Raw genomic sequence first — 23,390 nt, 5'->3', positions numbered from 1 at the left:
CATTTAAAAAATATTTTTAACCATTCAAGGTGCTATATGTAGATTATGATCAACAATAAATTTATTTTATTTTAATAAAATAAATTATTTTAGGACTTTTACTGCCCAAGATAGTCGTGAACTACTGAAAGGGCTTCTATATTCACACTATCCTTAAAATAGTACTTTCTGAGAAGCTCCACTACTTATATCTTTGCTTTAAAAGTATTTAAGGACATAGAAACCTCTGGTTCTATAAAAGGAGCCAATTTATTGGGAATGAAACCAGGGTCTTTCTTGTATGTTATGCAAACATTCTATCACTAAGCGACATCTCCAGTCTCAATTTGGCTCTTTCACTTTAACATTTTTTTTGTAGGCACTAACCACTCTATTATACAACATGTAATTAAATCGTACAGATTTGAAATTCATCCTATTTTGTTTGACAATCTAAGCATTCTAAGACTGTGAAGATGGCATTCTCCAACTGAATGCCCTGGTGGCAGGGGTAAAATAGGGTCACTTTATATCTCTGGCTGGCCTGGAACTCTGAGATCCTCCTGTCTCAGCCTTCTGAGTACTACAACTGAAGGTGTGCACCACATCTAGCGTGAATTTTTTTATAGTAAACTTTTTCCATCATATGAGTCACTTCTAATCCAACCTTCCAATTTTTGCTGCTGTTTATAGGTCAGTCATATATCAGCTCAAAGTAGAGCTACATACAGTGTGTGTGTGTGCTCTACTTAGCCTTTTAAGTCTTACCAAATGAGGAACATTCACCAATTTTTTTATTCCCCTTAATGTATATTATTATACTTAAGTTTTAAACTACAGTGTGTCTAAACAAAACATATGAAACTAAGGTAAACAAATCTATCACTTCCAGATACACAAGAATTAAAATTTGGGAGATTCAAACGAGCAAACTCTATGGGATTTTTGTTTTGTTTTGTTAAAAATAAAAAAAGATTACCTAGAACAGTCACATAGAGATGTTTTAGAGTATATTAAAACCATCAAACAACTAGGACTTAAACTTTAATCTCAGAATCAAGTCTTCTTCTTGAGTTAATTCTATTCTCCCCAGCAAAGAGACTAGTTAAAATTTCCAGAAATATTGAAGTAAAAAATTATTGCCAGAAAGAAGCAATATACTACAATTTAAAATATAGCTAAGCTCACGAATTAGCTGAGAATCAGAATGTAATATGTAAAATCAAATTCATGGAATACAACTTCTTAATCACAAACCTGTTTATAGACACAAAACCACCAACTATATGACCAAATGAAAAATCATCATCAAAACCAGGCTGTGGTGGGGCCCCAGTACTGAGAGGGTAGAAGCAGGAGGATTGCTGCGAGTTCAAGGCTAATCTGATCTACAGAATGAGTTCCAGGACAGGACAGTAAGGGCTAGTTCCCAATCTTTAAGTATTCCCATTACCGGGGGGGGGGGGGGGGATATTCCTTGAAGTAAATGACACTCATACCCTTCACTGATACTCTTCAGAACTCAAGAACAGTAAGACACTTTCCAAAGTTGTTCAATGTTTGCATTTTTACTGGGCATGTTGCATTCAAAGGTGTTGAAGAAACAAAGATGAGTAAAACTCACATCTGTTCAACCCATAACAAGCTTATCAATAAAGAATAAAGCAGATCATACACTTTAACAACTTGACAAAGGCTAGTTTAATGTAATTAGTCTATAGTTACTTATGCCAAGAGAAATTAAGTGGTTCAAAACACACAGTGGAATTACTAAGTGCACAGTGGAACTAGAGAGAATTGTTTGTTATTATAAAGATGCTGAGCATATAAGTTACTCCATGGTTGCTACACCAAATGCCTTTATTTTCAGTCATTCAAATATTCAAATATGTATGAGCTCCTAGAAGACAAAGAATTTCATCTAAAGATTCATTTCAAATTCAACCTGAAAAGATTCACCTGTAGCTTGAGGAAATCCAATGGCCGGGGCAAATCCAGCAGCCCCTGCATATGGAGAGGAAATTATACCTGGTGCACCTGTGAAGAAGAGAGGCTACAATAAATATACTGCCTGCTAACTATGCTTATCAACACAACATGAAATGTCTATATGAAAAAAATACTATAAGTGGAACTGAACCATTATGAAATCATACAGTTGATCAGCAGGTAATCCCTGAAGTATAAAAGCCCCTGCTATCTCCAGAGGCTGAGCCTTTTCAACTGGGTTCAAGGATGGAGAGCATAGCTTAACTGTTAATTAAGTCTGGACTAGGCTAGGATTCCGGTGTTTACCTAGAGAGGGATTTTTTCCTCTATGAAGAGCCATCAAATGCTTGTTCAAGTGTACTATATAGTACTTCAATAGTAGTACTAGGCTGGTGAAAAGAAATAATGAAGCTGGACATTGTGGTACATGTTTTTAATTCCATTACTGAAGCAGGAGGACCATGAATTTAAGGTGTGATTCTGTTTAAATAAACAAGAGATAAATTTATCACTGAGATGTTTATGAGATATAAGTATGAACTACAAAGATTCACATGCTGAGAGTCCTCCAGGCATATAATACAGAAGTGGACTAAGGAGGAGTCCCAGAGGCTTCACCATGATGGACTAGAAAAGACAAATCTGCAAGTTAAGGAAAAGTTTGAGCTAGACAGTATGTTACTACAAAACACAGTACTGTGTACATTTAGACAAGCAATGCCAGTCTTTTCTGTAGGAAGCCTGGCGACAGTGTCAATTAAAAAAAAAAAAAAAAAAAGGGAAGACAAAAAAGAGTCAGTTCCAATGGAGGAATCAAGTGTGAGATGACTGTAAGACACCCAACTGCAAACACCAAGGCAAACTCGGAATAATTATTATAAGCAACATACAGACTTGTAATTATGTTGACTTAGCCATAAGTGCCCACAGACAAAAGCTCCAGTAAAAAGAGCATACAACAATAAGATGCTCAAGACTAAAGTGACAGGAGGAAAATATCCTATAGTCAGAAAAGAAAGACAATAGCTTTAGAATGGGGCAAACAGTGACCCCTAGAATTCTATGGAATACATTGAAAATGTGGGAAGGCCAATCAACAGGAGTTACACAAGAAATAAAGAGAAAGAAAGCACATTGCAAAAGTACAAGCCAAGAATGAGTTGTTTCCATTTGTATTTCTAGTTGGAAATAATCTGCTAGAAAATAGCCTATTTTCATCTTATTAAGAGATTACACAAAACTTTAAGAAAAATTAATAATTATTTGTAACAATTAAATAGTAAGGTAATACAAATTGAGACAAAACCTATTTCTAAGTTGTCATGCACTATGAAAAGTTTTACCCAATTCAAAGAAATACTAAATATCCTGGTGTGATCATTCAGCATTGTATCATATACTTAGTTATTATTCAACACAGCTATGTATAGTGATTATATTCTAAAAATGTTAATTTTAATGAATGGCACTGAGAGAAGAAGATGGATGAGATAGTTAAGTGCTTCCCCTGCATTTGACCCCAGATCTCACATTAAAAAGCTGAGCCTGCTGGTGCATGCTTTGAAACTTAGCCCTCCACAGGCAGATACAAACACCTAGGCTCACTGGCCAGTCAGCCTAGCCTAACTGCTGAGCTCCATACCAACAAGAGATCCTGTCTTGAAAAGAGGGTAGATGGTGCCTGCAGAATGATATCTAAGTTTGTTCTATGGCCTCCACAGGCAAGTAAAACATATTTGTGCATGCTAGTACACACACACACACACACACATACACACATACACACACACACACACACACACACACACACACACACACACACACACAGAATATCTTTGTTCTTAGTAAACATTCAGTGAATATTTAGAAGTAACGTCTATCATATTTGCAACCTACTCTCCAATGGTTTCAAGTAGGAGACACAGCTATAAATATATACAAATACAATTGCAAATGATAAAGTAAATGAAGCATGACACTAACAATTGAAAAATATGGAGTAATTGATACTATTCCTACAGCTTAAGTTATTTTAAAAACAAAGCCACCTAAATACTATAAACTTTAGAATATAAGTAATGATCTTTTGTTATGAAAAAATACTTATTTTTTTGAAATGGTCTCTATGTAGTTAAGGCCAATCTTGAACTCACAATCCTTGTCTCAGCCTCCTGGGTATTGGGCACATGCACTACCATACCCACTATAAATATCTTTATAACTTCAAGTGAATAACTATTTTTTTTTAAATAGGATGACTCACACTGGACAACAATTACAGCATATAAAGGAAACATAACTTTACTATCAATAAGCCCAAACAGGGAGAAATTTTATAAAAGCCAATGTTATGGGATAATCTTTTTGTACACTGTAAACATGTTTCTTTGCCTGAGGCTCCTTCTGATTGGTATAATAAAAAGCTGAATGACCAATAGCCAGGCAGGTGAGGAAGGCTGGACTTCCGGGAGAAAGGAATTGGGAGGAGAAATCTAGGCCCATGGATTTTGCCAGCGGACTCAGAGAAAGTCGGACATGATATACTGAGGAAAGTTAAAGAGCTACATGGCAGAATATACATTAAAAAATATGGGTTAACTGAGTTATTAAGAGCTGGTTGGAGCCAAGTAGTGGTGGTGCACACCTTTAATCCCAGCACTCGGGAGGCAGAGGCAGAGGCAGGCGGATCTCTGTGAGTTCAAGACTAGCCTGGTCTACAAGAGCTAGTTCCATGGACAGCCTCCAAAGCAACAGAGAAACCCTGTCTCGAAACTACCCCCACCCCCAAAAAATGAGCTGGTTGGAGACCAAGCTTTCATAAATAATAATAAATGTCCTCTTGTTATTTGGGGGGCTGGCAATCCAAGAGGAGTCCAACAAGAAAGCTTTCTACACAGAAAGGACTATCATATGAAGTCCCATCACTGGGTGGTGGTTGCACACACCTTTAATCATGGCACTTGAGATACAGAAGCAGGTGGATTTGGTCTACAGAGCAAGTTCCAGGAAAGCCAGAGCTAACTCAGAGAAACCCTATCTCAACGCCTTCTCCAAAGATAGATAAAAACTGAAAAGAATTGAAGAGAAAATTTATAAAGAAGGGTATCAAATGAAAACATGCTCAACTTTATTAATCATGATGAAAACTATTATGATAAGATATCATTATAGGGGCTAAGAAAGTTCATGAAGTGCTTGCTGTACAAATATGAAGGCCTGAGTGAAAGGTATGGAGACAAGAGGATCCCCAGGGCTTGCTAGCCAGCTAGCCTAGCAAGTAAGTGAACTCAAGATTCTGTGAGTGATCCTGCCTCAGAAAACAAGGTGGAAAATGCCAGAAGATGACAAGTAAAATCAAATTCTGGCCTCCACATGCAGGAGCACACATGGGTGCACATTCACACCTTTAAAGTGATGTAAGAGAAAAGGAGACTGTAGTCTCCAAACCAAGAGAAGCAAGCAGGGAATCTGTGTCAAATATTAAAGAACAAACTTTTATATAAGACATGAAATATGTTTTTCTCTGGTAAATTACATTTAGAGAAAATGAAGACATTATTTTTCAGTATGTTATACTCAGAAACCAAAACCTCTTAACTGTATTTTTCAAAAGCCCTACTCCTTTCATAACAGAATATTTGTTAAATATCTCTCCTCTCCTCCCTCTCTCTCTCCCTCCCTCCCCCCTCTCTGTAATATTTTCCCAATTATTGTAATAAAACTTGTTCTGTATTTAATAGCCAAGTTCTGGCAAGCTTGAATTTGTCCTAATTTCTAATGACAAAGATAAAAGTATTTTACTTAAAAAAAAAATTACAAACTATTTTCTAGAAAATTTTTGGAAAACCAATTAGTTATTTTAATGCTTTAATTTTCTCACATATAAAAGAGGTTGGAGCTATTCATGATGGCATACTACTTTAATCCCAGCACTTTGGAGGCAGAGTCAGACAGATCTCTGCGAGTTCCAAGGCCAGCCTGGTCTCCACAGTGAGTTCCAAGATAGGCAGGGCTATATAGAAAGACCCTATCTCAAAAAAAAGGAAGGAAGGAAGGAAGGAAGGAAGGAAGGAAGGAAGGAAGGAAGGAAGGAAGGAAGGGAGCAAGGGAAAGAGAAGGAAAAAAAGAGAGGTGATTAAATAATACTATAGGTATAGACAATATTTTAGGGTGTTAAACTTAGCAGAGGAAAATAAACCTCAAGGCCATTTAAATTTAACTTTCCTGAACAATAAACATCACTTTTTAAAGGTATAAAAAACTAAAAATTAACCTAACGATACATGCAAGATAGTCAATCAAAGTTTTGGCCTTTAACATAAAGGACTACCTTTCTTAAGATTTTTGTTGTTGTTTTTTTTTAGAGACAGGGTGTCTATATAGTTCTGGCTGTCTTGGAAATCACTATGTACACCAACCAAGCTGACATCCAATTCACACATATCTTCCTACTTCTCGTCCCTGATTAAAGGTGTGTGCCACCATACCTGGCCATAAAGATTTACTTTATTTTAAATAAAAGAGGGAAGCTTTTTCAACACTTTTGCAGAGCTAACTTGGAAAGCACATATTTTCAAGGGGTTTATTTATTGTAAAATATTAATAGTCACATAATCTAAAATGAAGACAAAGTTCTACTGCTTAGGTAAGAAAGCACATATTTTCAAGGGGTTTATTTATTGTAAAATATTAATAATCACATAATCTAAAATGAAGACAAAGTTCTAATGCTAAGGTAAAACAGGATAAAATCAATTGTTTGAATATAGGGAAGACAAACTGCTAACTTAGGACACTGATTTGAAAGTTATTGCTCTTTTTTTTGTTGGTTTGGCTTTTTTTGTTTTTGAGACAGGGTTTCTCTGTGTTGCCTTGACTGTTCTGGAACTAGATCTGTAGACCAGGCTGGCCTGGAATTCACAGAGATTCACGTTCCTCTGCCTCCGAGTGTTGGGACTAAAGGTGTGTGCCACCATGCCTTTCAAGTTTCACTTACTAATGTATGCCTTTTTCTTCTTGGATGCTCTTGGGATTTCTAAATGAAAGCATAAGTGGTAATGGAACAAATATGTCCATATATTAAACCTTAATATAAGGTGGTTCTGTTAGTTTGCAAAACACTATTTGTTATTTCACAAAACAAACAAATAAAAACAGTAAGTGAAACTTGTAATTTGAGAAAATTTGCTTTGTGACTGAAAAAGGAACTACTCACCAAAAGCAGCAGCCATAGGAGGTTCAAGAGATGGCTGACCATCACCAGTAGGAAGGTCTAAGCGAGTGAAGTCTCTGCTTTTGTCATTATTATATTTCACATTAAGGCTGGTGAGCTTGGAGAAGTCAATACGCAGAGTGCAGCATGCATTATAGATATTTTGGCCATCCAAAGCCTAAAGCAGATGAGAAAGGGACTGGTGTTTTGTCAAGACCACACTGACTTACTGAGCAGTCTCTTCTTTGAGACAGAGGCAATCAAATATAAAGGAGGGTACAAAGGACAAAAGGCCAAAGACCTAGGTTAACTTTTATTATCTGACGTTGTCAAATCAAATGAAACTAAAAATATAAAAGCCTGGAATAATATTCTATAGTATTATAGAAACACCATTATTATGGTTATTTTGCCCATGGTAAATATTTAAAGGTGTTAATTTCATAATTCAATTTCATTTTAGTATAGTTTATACTGGTGAATATAATATATTGATGAAACACCACAGTAAATAATATGTTAGTCATAAAAAATAAAATATTATCTGTCATGTTTTTTTTTTTTGTACTTACTTTTTTGAATAAAAAACAAAGAGAGTCGCTTGTGACCAAAGACCAGTAATCCCTTTGCTATAATAAAATTTACCAGCAGGCTATTTGTGGCTACTGCATGTTTTCACAAATAGTCAAATTTATAAAAACATACACAAAACCCAAAGAATATGGCAACTGTATGATAAGCATGCAGCTTATGTTAAACTTAAGATTCTATCTCTAAACCAATAACAAAGCAGAATTTAGGTTAATGACAGCTCTCCAAGAGAACTGTATCTAATGTGACCAAGTGTCTGTCTTAGTCTTATTAAAACAAAACCAAAGATTTATGCACTTAAAAAGAAAACAACATCATTTGACAGCATAATTTAAGGTTTAATGTCTTTACCAATTCAGAACTCAGTAACAATGAGAGCTGAATATGGGTATACAACACATAGTGAAATCAATCTCTGCCCGATTGAAGACAAGTAAATGAAACCACAAGGTCAAACATCTACTTATCAGTCAGATTGAATCAGGAGTACTATGCTTAAGTATAGATTTTAAATGCAACAAACAGCAATGAATATCAAAGATCTGAAAAATGATAAACTAAAGCTGCTTCCAATGGGAAAGCAATAAGTCTTAGCTTAGAAGGAAACAACACAGTTTACAATGATCAAAAGGTACATATAATTAAACACAAGATAAACTGGAGCAAGTGAGATGTGATGGCTCCTTCAGATATCTCCAAAGCAAGTGACTAATACTAACAATGGAAAAGGAAAAGTATAATTACCATTTTGGCATAATGTGCATTCAGTGGGTCAGCATACTGAAGCAAGGCTTGAAATTGATTATTCTTTGTAAAGGTGATAATCTTCAAGACTGTGCCAAATTTAGAAAATATCTGGAAAAAAGGGGTTTGTTTGTTTTAAGGCAATCTCTTGTTAAGTTGCTCAGGCAGGCTTCAAATTCTTGATCTTCTTACCTCATCAATGAGCCCCATTAATGTATAAAATACAAGCAATGTTTTCTATTAAAACTTCTGGTACAAAAATGTACCAAAAGAAGCCTAAGATGTTAATGTTTCAATACCTATGCATGATGCTGGCACACAACAAGTACTCAAATATTTAACCAATTTTATAATATGTACAAATGGTAGGATTCTAAAACAGAAGGCTGTAAGAGTAATTAACTGATAGTTTGATACAATGATGTTCACAAGTGTATGGATTAAAATGAAGTCAAATAAGTCAAAGATTTATTTCACCCCCTATAAGTCAGCAGCTACTTCTAGAAACCTCTACAGGCAGAAATAAGATGTTCAAATACCGGCTTGTTCAAATTGCAAGATACTTTTTTAAGTACAGGCAAGTTAAAAGAGCAACAAAAATTTCTGCCTTTATTAAGACAATAAATAGGCAAAGGAAACCATAACTTTGGTTATATAATATAAAAGTATTATAAGAAAAAAAGAGAAGGGTGAGATTAAATGGAGTGCATACTAGAGCAAAACTCAAACCAACTCCAGCTCCTCTAAGTTTAAGCATACTATCTCTTGCAGGGTGTGGTGGTTTGAATAAGCATGGCCCCCACCAGCTCATGTATTTGAATGCTTAGTCACCAGGCACCAGGTGAGCCATACTATCTGAAAGGATTAAAAGGATTAAGAGGTGGGCCTTGTTGAAGGAATTGTCTCTGGAGGTGGGCTTTGAGGTTTCAAAAGCTCAGAGTCTCTTTACCTACCGATCCAGCACCTGCCTGTATGCAGCCAGGTCCCCATTCCTTGATGCTAAGGGGCTAAACTGATACTGTAAGCAAGCCCCCAATTAAATGTCTTCTTTTATAAGAGTTGCATGGTCCCAGGGTATCCTCACAGCAACAATGACTAAGTCAGGGTGAATGAGATACAATGTTCTTTAAAGGAAGACTCTTTAAAAAGGAAACTTTTGAGATGATCCAATCCAACTATGGACATCAGCCACCTCACTCTGTAGGTTAAACAGTATCCCAAGCCCAAGAAACAGAAAAGGAAGATAGGACTAAGCTGGAGAACAGAGAGATAGACAGGGTTCCAAAAAGCCAAGGTGTTAAAGGGTACTTACTGAGGGTAAGTAAATGGGGGAAACATTTGTATGTGGAGCCTAAGAGCTTTGGTAAAGATTTTTTTCCCACTGGACTGGGAAGAACTAAACAATGACTTCTGTAACTAAAGACAGAGTCTTAATCCAATTTATGGAACTGAGAATAGAAAAGTACTGCTCATTCAGGACTTCTACATGAGAAGAAAAGTCTGTCACTGTGTGGGGGAAATGATAACTAGACTATTAGTACATGACCTCATGACACCGACTAAGTGCACCTGATGGGTGGTGGCAATGTTGAGTCATAGGTCCAAAAGTATCTTTTAAAGAATATAAATAAACCACAGTATTACAGAAGCAAATGCAAACACTCTGCTGATAAGTCACAGGGGTCATTATCTTTGTGAAGGAAACAGAATAAAAGACCAGTTACAAATCAAGCCTCCAGTATTTTGACTGTTTGTTAAATGCTACTTTGTGCAATGAACAGAAAACAAATTTAACAGAACAATGAAATCAATGACTTAAGCAAATACTAAACCACTTTTAGGGAGGGACAAGGGTGGCTACAAACATAACTGTTAAAGTTCCCTAGGAAACGCTTCACAGGTGCACTTTATTTTGAAACTGGTACTCAGATAATTATTGAAAGGAACACAGCAGTCCTACTAACTGGTATATTTAGTATTTACATTCATAGTAAAGAACACATTGAGATAAGAGTCTAAGTCCCATCATAAATAGAAAACTGATGATGGAAGTAAAAGAATATCTAAGGGCCCAGCTTATTTATAATATTTGAATTCAGATTAAAATGCATTTCAGTTTTTGAACACACACACACACACACACACACACACACACACACACACACACACACACACACACACCCTACAATTCTTCATTTAGTAATATAAATCCAAAGGCAGTGTAGTGAATGATTTGAATGAGCATGCCCCCAATAGACTCAAATGTTTGCATACTTGGTTCCCAGAAAATGGTATCAGGGAGTGTAAGCAGAGCTTAACAGGCCATTCTAGCAGAAGCTTAGAAGACAATAGTCTTGAAAACTATGAGGACTGTGGAAGCCTGGCTTAAGATGTTTCTGAGGGAAACAATAATATCAGAAAACTGGGCTAGAGAGCATTTTTTTTCGATATTTTTGGCTAAGACTCTGATAACTTTCTGTCTTCTCCTAAGAATTTGCCTGCAGCTAAATTTAAAAGTAACAGACTAAGCTGCTGGTAGTAGTGGTGGTGCTGGCTTTTAATTCATGCACTCAGGAGACAGAGGTAGGCAGATCCCTGTGAGTTCAAGGCCAGTCTGATCTATAGAGCTAATTCTAGGACAGCCAAGGTTCACAAAGAAAGAAATCCTGTCTCAATGCCCCCCCCCCACCCGTAATAGTAATCTTGTTAATGGAGGAAATCCCAAGACATCCTAGTATTGACTGCCGTGTGCTTATTAGTAGTAATCACACTTATGCAGATCTACAATGAATAAGAGCAAGCACAGCAAAAGAAGTATAAAACATACAGTTTGAAGAGAAAAAGCTTCAGGAAAGAGACCAAGACTTATATGTTGAGAGGTGAGATTAAAGAGAAGCCAGATCTGAAATGGAGTAAAGGGAGAGGTGCCCTCAGGGCCTAGCTAGGCTTCCAACTTACAAAAAGAAAAGACATAAGGAATTTTCTACTCTGAAAATAAACCAATAAAAGAAAATGTGGTTCAAGATGGCAAGGCTCCTCCCCAAGCAGGCAGCTGCCACACACTGCCTGGCCTCAGCAGTTCTCCTTAACTGCAGAAGATTCCACAATCCCTTTACTCATGTGCCCTTCATGATGCCAAAGCCAGAACCACATGGATGACACTGCCATATTCAGCTGCTTTCCTGGGATGGAGTCCAACCCACTTGAACCACATAAGACTGACAGACTATAGGTACTTTTGAAACTGGATGAAATGCATTTTACATTATGATAAACCACAAGCCTATAGTGGCCATGGAGTAGACTGTGCTGGTTTGAATGAGAATATCTCCTCCCATAGGCTCATGTTTGAATTCTTGGGCCCCACGTTGGTGAAACTGCTTGGGAAGAAGGGTTAGGAGGTATGGCTTTGCTGAAGGAAATGTGTCCAGTTTTACTCACCAGAAAATTATGTAAGTACATGACCTTCCAATTTGTAAATTTTAAATACCACTAGCCCTGACTTAGTAGAATATCGTTGGTAAGACAGTTCACATGCACTAATGAATTATCTACAAAGACTACACTATATATAAGTGATTATCTAGTATAATGCATATCATATATCCATATATATACTAAAGATTATTATATCTTCCCTTCCAAATATATATGGTGGGGGGGTCAAGATCGGGTTTCTCAGTGTAAAACTGGCTGTCCTCAAACTGACTCTGTAGACCAGTCTGGCCTTGAACTCACAGAGATCCACCTGCCTCTGTCTCCTGAGTGCTGGGATTAAAGGTGTATGCCACCATTGGAGGGAGGGGGAGGGAGGGAGGGAGGGAGGGAGGGAGGGAGAGGAGGAGGGAGGGGGAGGGAGAGAGGGAAGGAAGGAGGGAGGGAGGGAAGGAGGCTTAATAATAAGCCTCTGAAACTACAAGCAAGCCCCAAATTAAATGTGTGGGGTTTTTTTGTTGTTGTTGGGGTTTTTTGGTTTGGTTTTTTTTTAAGTTGTCTTGGTTATGATGGCTCTTCACAGCAATAGAACAATGACTAAAACAGGAAAATAATTCAATTTTGTTCATTTTTGATGTGGGATTTTGTGACTGACTGGACAATGCTCCTGTTTCAGCATCTCAAGTGCTAGGACTATAAATGTATGCCACTACATCTGGTTAAATTAGAACTTCTCACCCTTCAGTGTTTAATGTCATTGTCATAATTACTGGTATTAGGAATGAATGTAAGACCTCATGCATGAAAGTTCTTCACGCCAAATGGCTCTATCACTCAACTTACATCCCAAGCCTTGCCATCATTACACATCTTTTAAAATCCAAAATAAATTAGGCCAGGTATAGTGATACATACCTTTAATCCCAGCACTTGAGAGGCAGAGGCAGGCAAATCTCTGTGAGTTTGAGACCAGTCTAGTCTATAGTGAGTTCTAGGACAGGGCTATACAGGTCAACCCCTTTTTCAAAATAAAGCAAATTTAGAAAAGGGAGGCTGTAAAAAATACCTGACACAATTTCTTCTATGAAACAGAATCATAAATCTTATTATTTAACCAGATAATAAAAAGAAAATAACCAAATCAGTAAAGAACAGATTTGGGGAGAAGGGGGAAGAGAGGTCACACTATGTAGCATTAGCTGTTCTGGAGCTCACTGTGTAGACCAAGACTTGGACTTAGACATCTGCCTGCCTCTACCTCCCCAGTGCTGGGATTAAACTTGTGTGCTATCACACTCAACTTAAAAAACAAATATTAATTAAAGTTAGGGAGACCACATTTGATTCTGCTTTCAGAAGAGCTTGTTTCTTACCTGATGAAGAACTTCCAGAGTGACAGGGTAGAATAGGTTTTCAATAATTATCCGGAGCACAGGGCTCTGTCCAGGTAGCACTGCACCTTCATTGGAAGGAGCTCCAGGAAGGGATAAGTTTCCTGACTGGACAGCACTGACAGCCTGCAGTGCAGCTTGGGCTCTCTAAAAAGCAAGCCAAAAATAAGAAAAAAAAAAAAAGAAAAATTACCACTTTTGATCACAGAAGTAGTGGATGAATCCTGAAGCTGAGATGATGTAACACAAACTCACTTCCATATACTTTATCTAGATACACATATCCCAAGACCAGAGTTTTCAATTTGCTTGGTTTTTCTTTCTTTTATTAAAAGATGAGGCTAAGTAGACGGCTCAGTCAATCAGTGCTTGTGTAAGCATAAGGACCTGAGTTTTATCCTCAAAACCCCCATGAAAAAGCCAGGAGCAGTGGTGCATGCTTTTAGTCCCAGCCTAACTATTCAGTTCTAAAGCCTTTGGATGGCTTCAGATAAATGTAAATGTGACTGATGTGTTAGTGGGGAAAGTAGGCCATTATTATAAGCAGGCCTCCATGCCATGGAAGCAAGGAGCTGAGGAGCAAATCCATAGCCAGGGCTGCCTTGCAAAGGGAAATCTGGACCCAAATAAGGAAAAGAAAGTATTTATAGTATGTGTGTGCAAGGTGCCTTCAATGTTAGCTGAAGAGCATGAGAAGAATAAGAAGATGGGTAGGGGGGCAGCTGATTGAAAATGTCAAAGCCCAAGAAAGTAGAAGGGTGCCCATAATGATATAGGTAGTTAATGTGTTGAAGACAGCATAAGCAAGGTGAAGAGGTCCATGAGGTGGGCAAGCAATGAACAGGTATGAAGAGCCTAGAGTGTGATCAGGCTAGCCTGTCATTCAGGTAGCCTGGCAAGGAGTGTCAGAGTACAAGCAAGCTTCTAATACATTCCCACTGAAATGAAACGGGAATTCTAAGTAGCTGTTTTAGAGCTCTGGCAGGAAAAGAAGAAGGTAAGTGTGAAATAATTTTGGTTTCTTTATTTCCCAGAACGGAAAGATCACTGAAATGATAAAGGTGATCTGTCAAAAGGATACAGAAGAGAACTTGAAAGGGATCCCACTGGCCCAATCTGAGAAATCTGAACATCAAAGGTCATCCATAAAATAAACAGGAATCCCTAAATCCATAATGCTAACAACTGACAGCTAGTAAAGAACAGCATTCATGTAATCTCCAAATACCAGTGCATGAAATATTTCTTCCACCTTTTAAGTTGGGACCTCCATATGTGTAGGTACAACATCTAAACACAGATGAAAAAACTTCCATCTATACACATATCCTCTTTCCTTGCTATTATTCCTTAAAATAATACAACTATTTTGTTTTTTTTTTTTTTTTATGGAGACCAGGGCTTGCTACTATGTAGTTAAGGCTGTCCTGGAACTTGTCATCCTCCTTCCTGAGTGCTGGGTATTACAAGGGTATATCACCGTACCTGGCAGTATTACAACTATTTACACAGCACTCACGCTGTGTTAAGTATTCTGAGTAATCTAGAGGGGATATTGGCATGTTAAGTATACACAACAATGTGTGTTTAAGGTATACACAAACAGCTATTGCACCATTTTATGTAAGTGGCTTTAGCATCCTTAGATTTCAGAATGGGATCCAAGAAAAACCTAACCAAACTACCACCCTTCCCAACGAATAATGGGAGAGAAGTGTACTGACCCCATAGTACAGAAGCCTGGCAAACATGACTGTGTCACTTCTAGATATATTTGTCAAAGATACATATCCTGAATTTAATCACAAGGAAATATAAGACCAACAAAAGTTGAGGGGCATTTTAAGAAATAAACTGTCTTTCATTTAATGATGTTAAGGACATCAGATTAAAAGAAGAGCAGATAGCTGGGTAGTGGTGGCGCACACCTTTATAGTCCCAGCACTTGGGAGGCAGAGGCAGGTGAGGTTCTGTGAGTTCAAGACCAGAGTGGTCTACAAGGATAGACTCCAAAGCTACACAGAGAAACCCTGTTCCAAAAAAACTCAAAAAAACAAACAAATAGGAAAGAAAAGCAGAATTTGCCTAAAATGACTAAAAAGACAACCAAATGAAACTCATACACAAACCTAACTATACCATTTTGCTAATGCAAATATTATTTAAGAACAATTAGCAAAAACATAAATGGACTCTACAGATGACAAAGGAGCAATGTATCAATATTAATTTCTTACTTTTTCTTTTTGGAGTTCAGAAGTAAGTACTGAACTAAGGGCTTAATGCACATCAGGCAAGCATCCTACCTGAGCCTTTTTCACTTCATGATAAAGTTACACTAAGTTACTTGAGCTAGCCTTAAAATATCCTGCATGGTCCCAGACCTTGAATTTATGATCTCCTGAGTATGATTTACAGGTTTGTGCCACCAACCCAAACCAGTGCTGACTACCCTATTCTAGTTGGTAGAAGAAACCTCTCCCATTTGTAGGAAACACCAAGTACATGTTAATAATGAAAGATTGGGTTGATCATACCCTCTCAAAAGGCTTGAGAATTTAAATTTAATACTCTACCTGCATATATTTTCTACACTTGTAATTTCCTCAAAACTTACAATAATTATTTTTAAAGATGAAATGAAAGGAGAGGAAGTACAACCTGTTTGATCTATATAACATTAACTGTGTGTATATATATTTTAGGTCTGACCTTTTGGTATTGGAAAAAATTGGTATGTTCTTTATTCGAGGAAGACTATTTCTTCAGCTCTTAGCATTTCTTAGTTGCCTGTGGTTCTTTGTGCATGGTTGAGGCCTTGTGCATGCCAACCCCAATAGAGACAGGGTTTTATTACATAGCCATAGTTGACCTCAAACTTTGCCTAGTGCTGAAATTACAGCAAGTTTCTCCATGCTAGCCATAGTTACTTAAGAATGGTGAAAATTTGAAAACTGTGTGTGCATATAAATGAAAACTTCTACAAATTCAATATTGCTTTCATTTCCATACATTATATTCAACTCCAAAATGTGCCAGGTGTTTGTGGCACACAACTTTAATCCCAGCGCCCGGGAGGCAGAGGCAGGCGGATCTCTATGAGCTCAAGGCCAGCTTGGTCTACAAGAGCTTGTTTCAGGACAGCCTCCAAAGCCACAGAGAAACCCTGTCTTGAACCCCTACCCCCTCCCCCCCCCAAAAATCCAAAATGTTAGTCATAGCGTTGTTATTTTAAATAACTGATGGTAGTTTTTAATTTTGGTTTACAGTTTTTCTAATGTGAAAAGCTTAAATTTTAGCACTTTGCTACAATGAACTTTGTTAAAAGTGAGTGCCTTTCTCAAAATTGGGAGCCTTTTACTTTCTGTATGCTTAACTCAACAAGTCTCTCTCTCTGGTTTTTTTTTTTTTTTTTTCTTTCTTCATTTTTTGGTGACAGGGTCTCACTATGTAGCTCTAGCTGACCTGGAACTAGTAGAGCAGGCTATTCTTGAATTCAAGAGACCTGCCTGCCATTGCTTCCCAGGTACTAGAATTAAAGGTATGCACCACTGTGTCTGGCTATGAATATGCTCTTTGTCTATTGTAAGCACTTAAAATATTCCTTACAAATTAGAGAAAACTCTCTTTTAATATACAGAATATTTCACATAACTGTATGTATGTAAAAGCCCCACTAATATCTGTATCAATTCCAATGTTAGTACACATGCTGAACACAATCCTTTTAAAGATTCTAGTCTACAAACATTTTAATAGTGATTTATACCAATTCAGAATTTTTTTTTACAGGCAAATATTGTATGAACTGTATTCTACACACTCCACAAGTTAAAGAAGGACATGGAAGATATTAATCAGTACTATCCTACAGCTAAAAGATTCCTATGATAAAGCCTATATTTTACCCTGTTCAATATAACAGCTATCAGACACAGTAACTGAGGAGCTGAATTTTACTACTAGCTAAATACAGACCATTACTTCTGCATTGGTTGTTACAGCTCTGGGGTATCTGGACAAAGACATCCTAGTGAACATTCCTCTCACAATAAAATATTAAATATCAAAAACATGTGCAACTAAAAATAAATTTGATCTCACTTCTTATGATGTCAATAGCCAGTCTATTAATGTTAATTCTATGTAAGTGGTTGCTGCTGCTGGTTTTGCTGCTACTGTTCTTCACTTTCTCTTTGGCACAAAAATGTAAGATTAATGGTGCACACTGTCCTAATCACTATGACATTCAACACAGTCTGCACTGGTGCTCACAGAGCACTGATTCAAGCTTTCTAAATGACTAGCAAGATGGGGTGTGGTGGTGCACACCTGTAATCCCAGCATTAGTGAGATTGAGACTGGAAGATCAAAAGTACAAGAAATGGAGGGGGAAGGAGGAGCAGAAGCAAAGAAAGGAATGAAGAGAGGGAGGAAAGAAGGAAGTTAAAGAAGGAAAGAAAAGAGCTTTTGAAAATAAAAATCCAAGAGGGGCAGTGAAAATATGATATATATATTTTATAATTATAAGATTTTGAGCTTTTTGTTTCATGATATAGGGTTTCTTGATGTACCCAAGGACAATTCTGAACTAAAATCTTCCTGCCTCAGCTTCTCCAGTGCTGGGATTATAAATATGCATTAATATCACACCAAGTTCTTAGTAGCAGTTTTTAACTAAGCAAAAACAATTAAGTGAAAAAGGTGTTTGAAGATAAAAATGCTTCTGATGTTTAAAATTGCTATGCAATAAAATTACTGTGGGAAAGGACTTTTAGGCATTTGGAGCAACAATTCTAGAATGATTATACTACTAATAAGGGAAATAGAAACAGTGTAATCAAACAAGCACAAGAACTTTATTAAGTTGGAGTGGGGAGGTCTATTTCTTATGAAGCTTAAACATGCCCAAGGGAGCATAGTGGCACATACCTGTAATCCCAGCACTTAGAAGCTAATAAAGGAGGACAGGAAAAGGATAGACAGACACCCTGGGCTATGAAGTGAGTTCAACGGAACTTGGGCATATAGTAAGTCCCTATCTTAATAAATAAAGTAAAACACAAAGTATCTGTGTGAGGTGAGGAATGCATTTCTAAAATCAAGAATGTGGAATCTAGCATAAAGTGAATATTCTAGTCTTTACTCTTAAGTTTAATAATTTAGAGTACACTTTAAAGGTAAAATCCTTACAAAGCCATTTCTACAGATTCATAAACTACTTAATGAAGTCAAGAAAAACTCCAAAGTAAGAAATTTTCAAATTTTGTACTTCACAACACAATTACATTTAATAATTATAAGTCTCCTGTAAATCAAGGAAGTAAAACTACTTTGTATCAATGGTTCTCAATCTTTTTAACACTGAACCCTTTAGTATAGTTCTTCATGTTGTGTTGACCCCAACAATAAAATTAATTTCATTGCTACTTCATAACTGTAATTTTGCTATTGTTATGAATTGTAATATAAAATACTTTCCAGTGGCAACTCTGTGAAGAGGGAGTTCGGCCCATCAGCAGGTCATGACCCACATGTTGAGAAACATGTGGACCTAAGTATGGACTTAAGTATCCACAGCTGAAAGAGTCACATGCATGCTTTGGAGTGTATCTTGATAATTTAGAGAACAAAAAAGAGAAGAAATGTGAATCTGTCCACTTCCTAGGCTTTCAGAATAAAACAAACAAAAACCCAACATTCAAAAATATATGGCTTTCATTGTGACTTCATGTTTAAGTGTAGAGTTTGGAATAAACATTGTATAAAAGTAAAAGTTAAAAAAAAAAGTGTTGGGAAGAAACCAAGTCTATCTAAGAATGAACTAGGCCATTTGGGTGCCTGTGGTTGTCAAGCAACTGGGATTTCTCACTGTTTCCCTTTGGCATAATCCAATCTTTAAGTTTTTATTAAATTATTTTTCTTCTGGCAAGTTATACTAACATACTTAGAAATCAGACTGTTGTATAACCTATGCCTTACATGAAGAAAATACTTAAATTCTACTGAAAGACGTTAAAAGAAAAACAAAACAGAACTTCTGGCAAAAAAGGATCAGAAAATATGTTAATTATTTCTAAGTTTACAAAACTAACCCAATTCCAATTTTTTAAAAAGAAAACAGGAGTTAACAAAATAATTTTAAGAACTATAATCAGTTAATTTCTGACGAGACAGTATGTTGCTCCTCAATAGATTAAGTCATAGTGTATACTAAGGCAAAAATAGAATAGAAAAGTCTGGTCCAAACTAGATTTGGAGTACATGGCAAATGAGCAACATTCATAACAAGTGTATATAAATGCACCACTAGATAGATAAATGGGTTATTAAATAAGTAATCCAGAAGAAACTTGTTTAGCCATAAGGAAGAATAAAGCCCTATCTCTATTTGTCAACAACCCATCAGGAGAACAAAACTTGAATATCAAACCAGAAGCAATCAAAAGTATTGGAAGAGGAGCTAAAGAGATGGCTGAATTACATTTGTTGTTCTTGCAGAGGACCTGGATTGAGTATGTAAAACCCACATGGTGTTTCACAGCTATCCATCATTTAAGTTCCATATAACATTATATCAAACAAGGTGGAAGGCAAGGAATGATACCCAAAGTTGTCTCTAACAACTACAAAAAAAGGTCACACATTTGTGCCGACACTAAGATATACAAACATGAACATATTACATGCTCACACATACAAAAGTAGATACAGGTTTTTTTTTTTCTTTTTTTCTTTTTTTGGTTTTTCGAGACAGGGTTTCTCTGTGTAGCTTTGGAGCCTATCCTGGCACACGCTCTGGAGACCAGGCTGGCCTCGAACTCACAGAGATCCGCCTGCCTCTGCCTCCCAAGTGCTGGGATTAAAGGCGTGTGCCACCAACGCCTGGCTAGATACAGTTTTATTAAAAAGAAAATTACTCTAAGAAAAACTACTGCATATAATTGTTATAAATTATTAAGGATTTAACAATAAGATACAATTATTTAATAACATATTAAGTACAGAAAGCAATCATGGAACAGATATTAAAACATGCACACGCTTAAACCCAGGGATTTCACTGTTAGAAACAGGATCTAGTAAGATAAGGTTTCAAGTGTGCCAAAATGAATATTGTTGCAGTACTATTAGAAAAACCATAAAACAAGACAAACATTTCAATGCTTATTGAAAAACCCATGCATGGTCCACTAAGTGTAGTTTCTAATGCTGTAACTTCCAACGTTTCCAAATGAAACTTTTTATTATTAAGCCTCTAAGAACAAGTTATATACTAAATGTTAGTAAAGTACTCTACAATGAAGAAAAATATATGGTGGTTCTTCTCAGAAGTATAGAAATTAATTTTAAGTTATGATACCACATTTGTATAATTATTCTTATATCAGATGCCTATAATACTTACAGCCTGATTAGGCAGATTGTCAGTCTTAAGTTCTCGGTGATTGGAATACTGGATATAAACAGGCTGACTTCGTAGATGAGGAGTAACAGGAGTGTAATAATTTACCATAGTAACAGCAGCTTCTTCAGAAGCCATTTCTAAAAAGGCCTGCAATAAACACAAGAGGTGGTTAAGAATTACTGAATGATTGTCTAAACTCCTGCTTTCTCACCATCCATTCATGACACTGTCCCCCAAGAGGATGGAATAAATTTGGAAAATTGGGTCCAATGAAAGTTTTTGAAGCCTGTGATCTCTCTGAGTTCAAGGCCAGCCTGGTCTACAAACTGAGGTCCAGGACAGCTAGAACTGTTATACAGAGAAACACTTGGGGGCGGGGGTCGCAATTTGAGAAATTGCCAGTTGATTATTGTTTTTTTTTTTTCTTCCTGTTTCTTCAAATGCCTAAAAACAGTTATCAAGGTAAAAATAAATGTTTCCAGCTGGATAGTGGTGGTGCAGGCCTTGAATCCCAGCACTTGGGAGGCAGAGGCAGGTTTGGCTCTGTAAGTTCTAGGCCAGCCTGGTCTACAAAGTGACCAGAACAGCTAAGGCTACACAGAGAAACCCTGTCTCAAAAACATGATCGGATGGATGGATGGTGGAGGTAGGTAGGTAGAGATAAGGGTTTGTATCACCATTACAAATAAATACTTTCAGGAGTTATGATTTAGTGGGGTTTTTGTTGCTGCTCCTAAAATCTTGGGACTAAATTTCTAGAGTACACAAAAGATAATGGACTTTTATTCAATAGGGGCAAATAAAGGAGTTAAAAACAAAAGTCCAAGTGTGAGTGTGGTGGTGCACACCTTTAATCCCAGTCCTGGAAGCAGATGTGGGAGAATCTCTGAGTTCCAGGACAGCCTGGTACAGACTATAGTGAGACCTGTTTGAAAACAAACAAGAAAAGTCGAAAAACCTGTCAGAGGAAGGGAAAGGAGGACAGTTGGTGGAAAAGTACTACTCTGCTTAAATTCTTAAATATGATCTGGGCATAATAATTTGCCCTTCCAGCCGGATCTCTGTGAGATCGAGACCAGCCTGGTCTACAAGAGCTAGTTCCAGGACAGCATTCAAAGCCACAGAGAAACCCTGTCTCGAAAAACCAAAAAACAAAAAAACAAAAAAAAATAAAAATAATAAAAATAATGAATTTGCCCTTCTTCATTTTTATAAATTAGCCATCTACAAATGAAAGGGAACATTCTTTTTTCAGTCAGAGTTCCTATCATCTCAAACACTTCCAAAATAGTAGCATACACATTCCATTTTCTTTAGCAAAATTTTTAATTTTATGTGTTTTGTATGTGTGTTTCCATTTTTATGAGTATAGGGTGTTTTGTCTCACTTGTGTCTATGTACCATATGTATGCATTGCCCAGATGCCTGAAAAGGAATCTGGATCTCCGAGACTGAAGTTACAGATAGTTGTGAGCTACAGAGTGGGTGACAGGAACCCAATCCAGATCTTCTAGAAGAGCAGGCAGTGCTTTTAAACACTGAGCCATCTCTCCAGCCCCCACATTCATTTTTTTTCACTTTTCAATTATACTTGTTTCTAACCAACACTCATCCTGTACACTTTAAAGCAAAAGCCACATACAAATCTATAAAATATTTCCTGTTTTGTATATCTACATTATCTGTGTACACACTGTATGCACATAAACATTGCATTTATATTTGCACATATGTACACACACACACACACACACACACACACACAACACACACACACACACACACACAAGCTCGCGCTCTGAACTATTACCAGCAAAGAACAGGAGTGGGTAATATCACATTTAAAAACAAAACAAAACCTCTTGTGAATTTTTTGATTACACATGTGCAATACTTTTAATTACTTAAAGGTTTCCCAATTTAAGATTTATGATAATTTAAGACTTAAAATCCCAGCCCACAAAGAGAAATCAAGCATTCACTGTGAGCAGGCAGCATTAATTTAAGGTACCACAAGCTTCCTACAGTCCACATCCACTTACTCATGTCTGCTCCTGTAAGAAATCTTTTTATATTTTTGATTGTGAGCCTAGCCTTTAAGGGCTGAGCCATTTTTCCAGCCTGAAGAAATCTTTTTGAACATATACTTACTACCTTACTCAGCACCCTACTGTCATCCATGCCTCAGCATAACTCATATTATTTTAACTAATGCTCTTAGGGTTTAAAAATAAGCGTTGAGGGCTGGGCCATGGTGGTACATACCTTTAATCCCAGCACTCAGGAGACAGAAGCAGGCGGATCTCTGCAAGTTCTAGGCCAGCCTGGTCTACAGAGTGAGCTCCAGGACAGTCTCCAAAGCTACAACCACCCCCACCCCCAAAGAAATAAGTGTTGAGGGATTCTTAAAAACACAGATGTACACATTTATAACACATGTATAAATACAAGTATAATCACATTTCACATAAGACCTGGAAAGATACTAGAAAATAGCTTCACCCCTCCAAATAAAGACTATTTTTAAAATTAGATGCAAAAGATCAGTTACTAAAATAGAAAATTATAGGAACTTCCTACATTAGGACAATACTGATTTTAATCATTCCCACGTGACACTTGGTACCTATAATCACTGTTC

At 36.9% G+C, this 23,390-nt stretch overlaps 1 protein-coding gene across 8 annotated transcripts in view; it reads right to left on the bottom strand.

The window, feature by feature from the left end:
• Positions 1-23,390, bottom strand: part of Ptbp3 (polypyrimidine tract binding protein 3) — an 83,665-nt gene that overhangs the window by 13,486 nt on the left and 46,789 nt on the right. For 7 of the 8 annotated variants that reach the window (XM_035439862.1, XM_027403001.2, XM_027403002.2 and 4 more), the window contains 5 exons: positions 20,750-20,896; positions 13,324-13,488; positions 8,516-8,626; positions 7,184-7,358; positions 1,939-2,016 (listed from right to left, as the gene is read on the bottom strand). In XM_035439862.1, the coding sequence (XP_035295753.1) occupies positions 1,939-2,016; positions 7,184-7,358; positions 8,516-8,626; positions 13,324-13,488; positions 20,750-20,896 (676 nt within the window). Of the gene's footprint in view, positions 1-1,938; positions 2,017-7,183; positions 7,359-8,515; positions 8,627-13,323; positions 13,489-20,749; positions 20,897-21,597; positions 21,618-23,390 lie in introns of those variants that run through there. The other variant, XM_035439861.1, reaches the window with a different exon arrangement.

The sequence above is a fragment of the Cricetulus griseus genome, chromosome 2, assembly GCF_003668045.3.
Source record: "Cricetulus griseus strain 17A/GY chromosome 2, alternate assembly CriGri-PICRH-1.0, whole genome shotgun sequence".
NCBI classification, from domain to species: Eukaryota; Metazoa; Chordata; class Mammalia; order Rodentia; family Cricetidae; genus Cricetulus; species Cricetulus griseus.
This window is presented reverse-complemented; position numbering and strand designations above follow the sequence as displayed.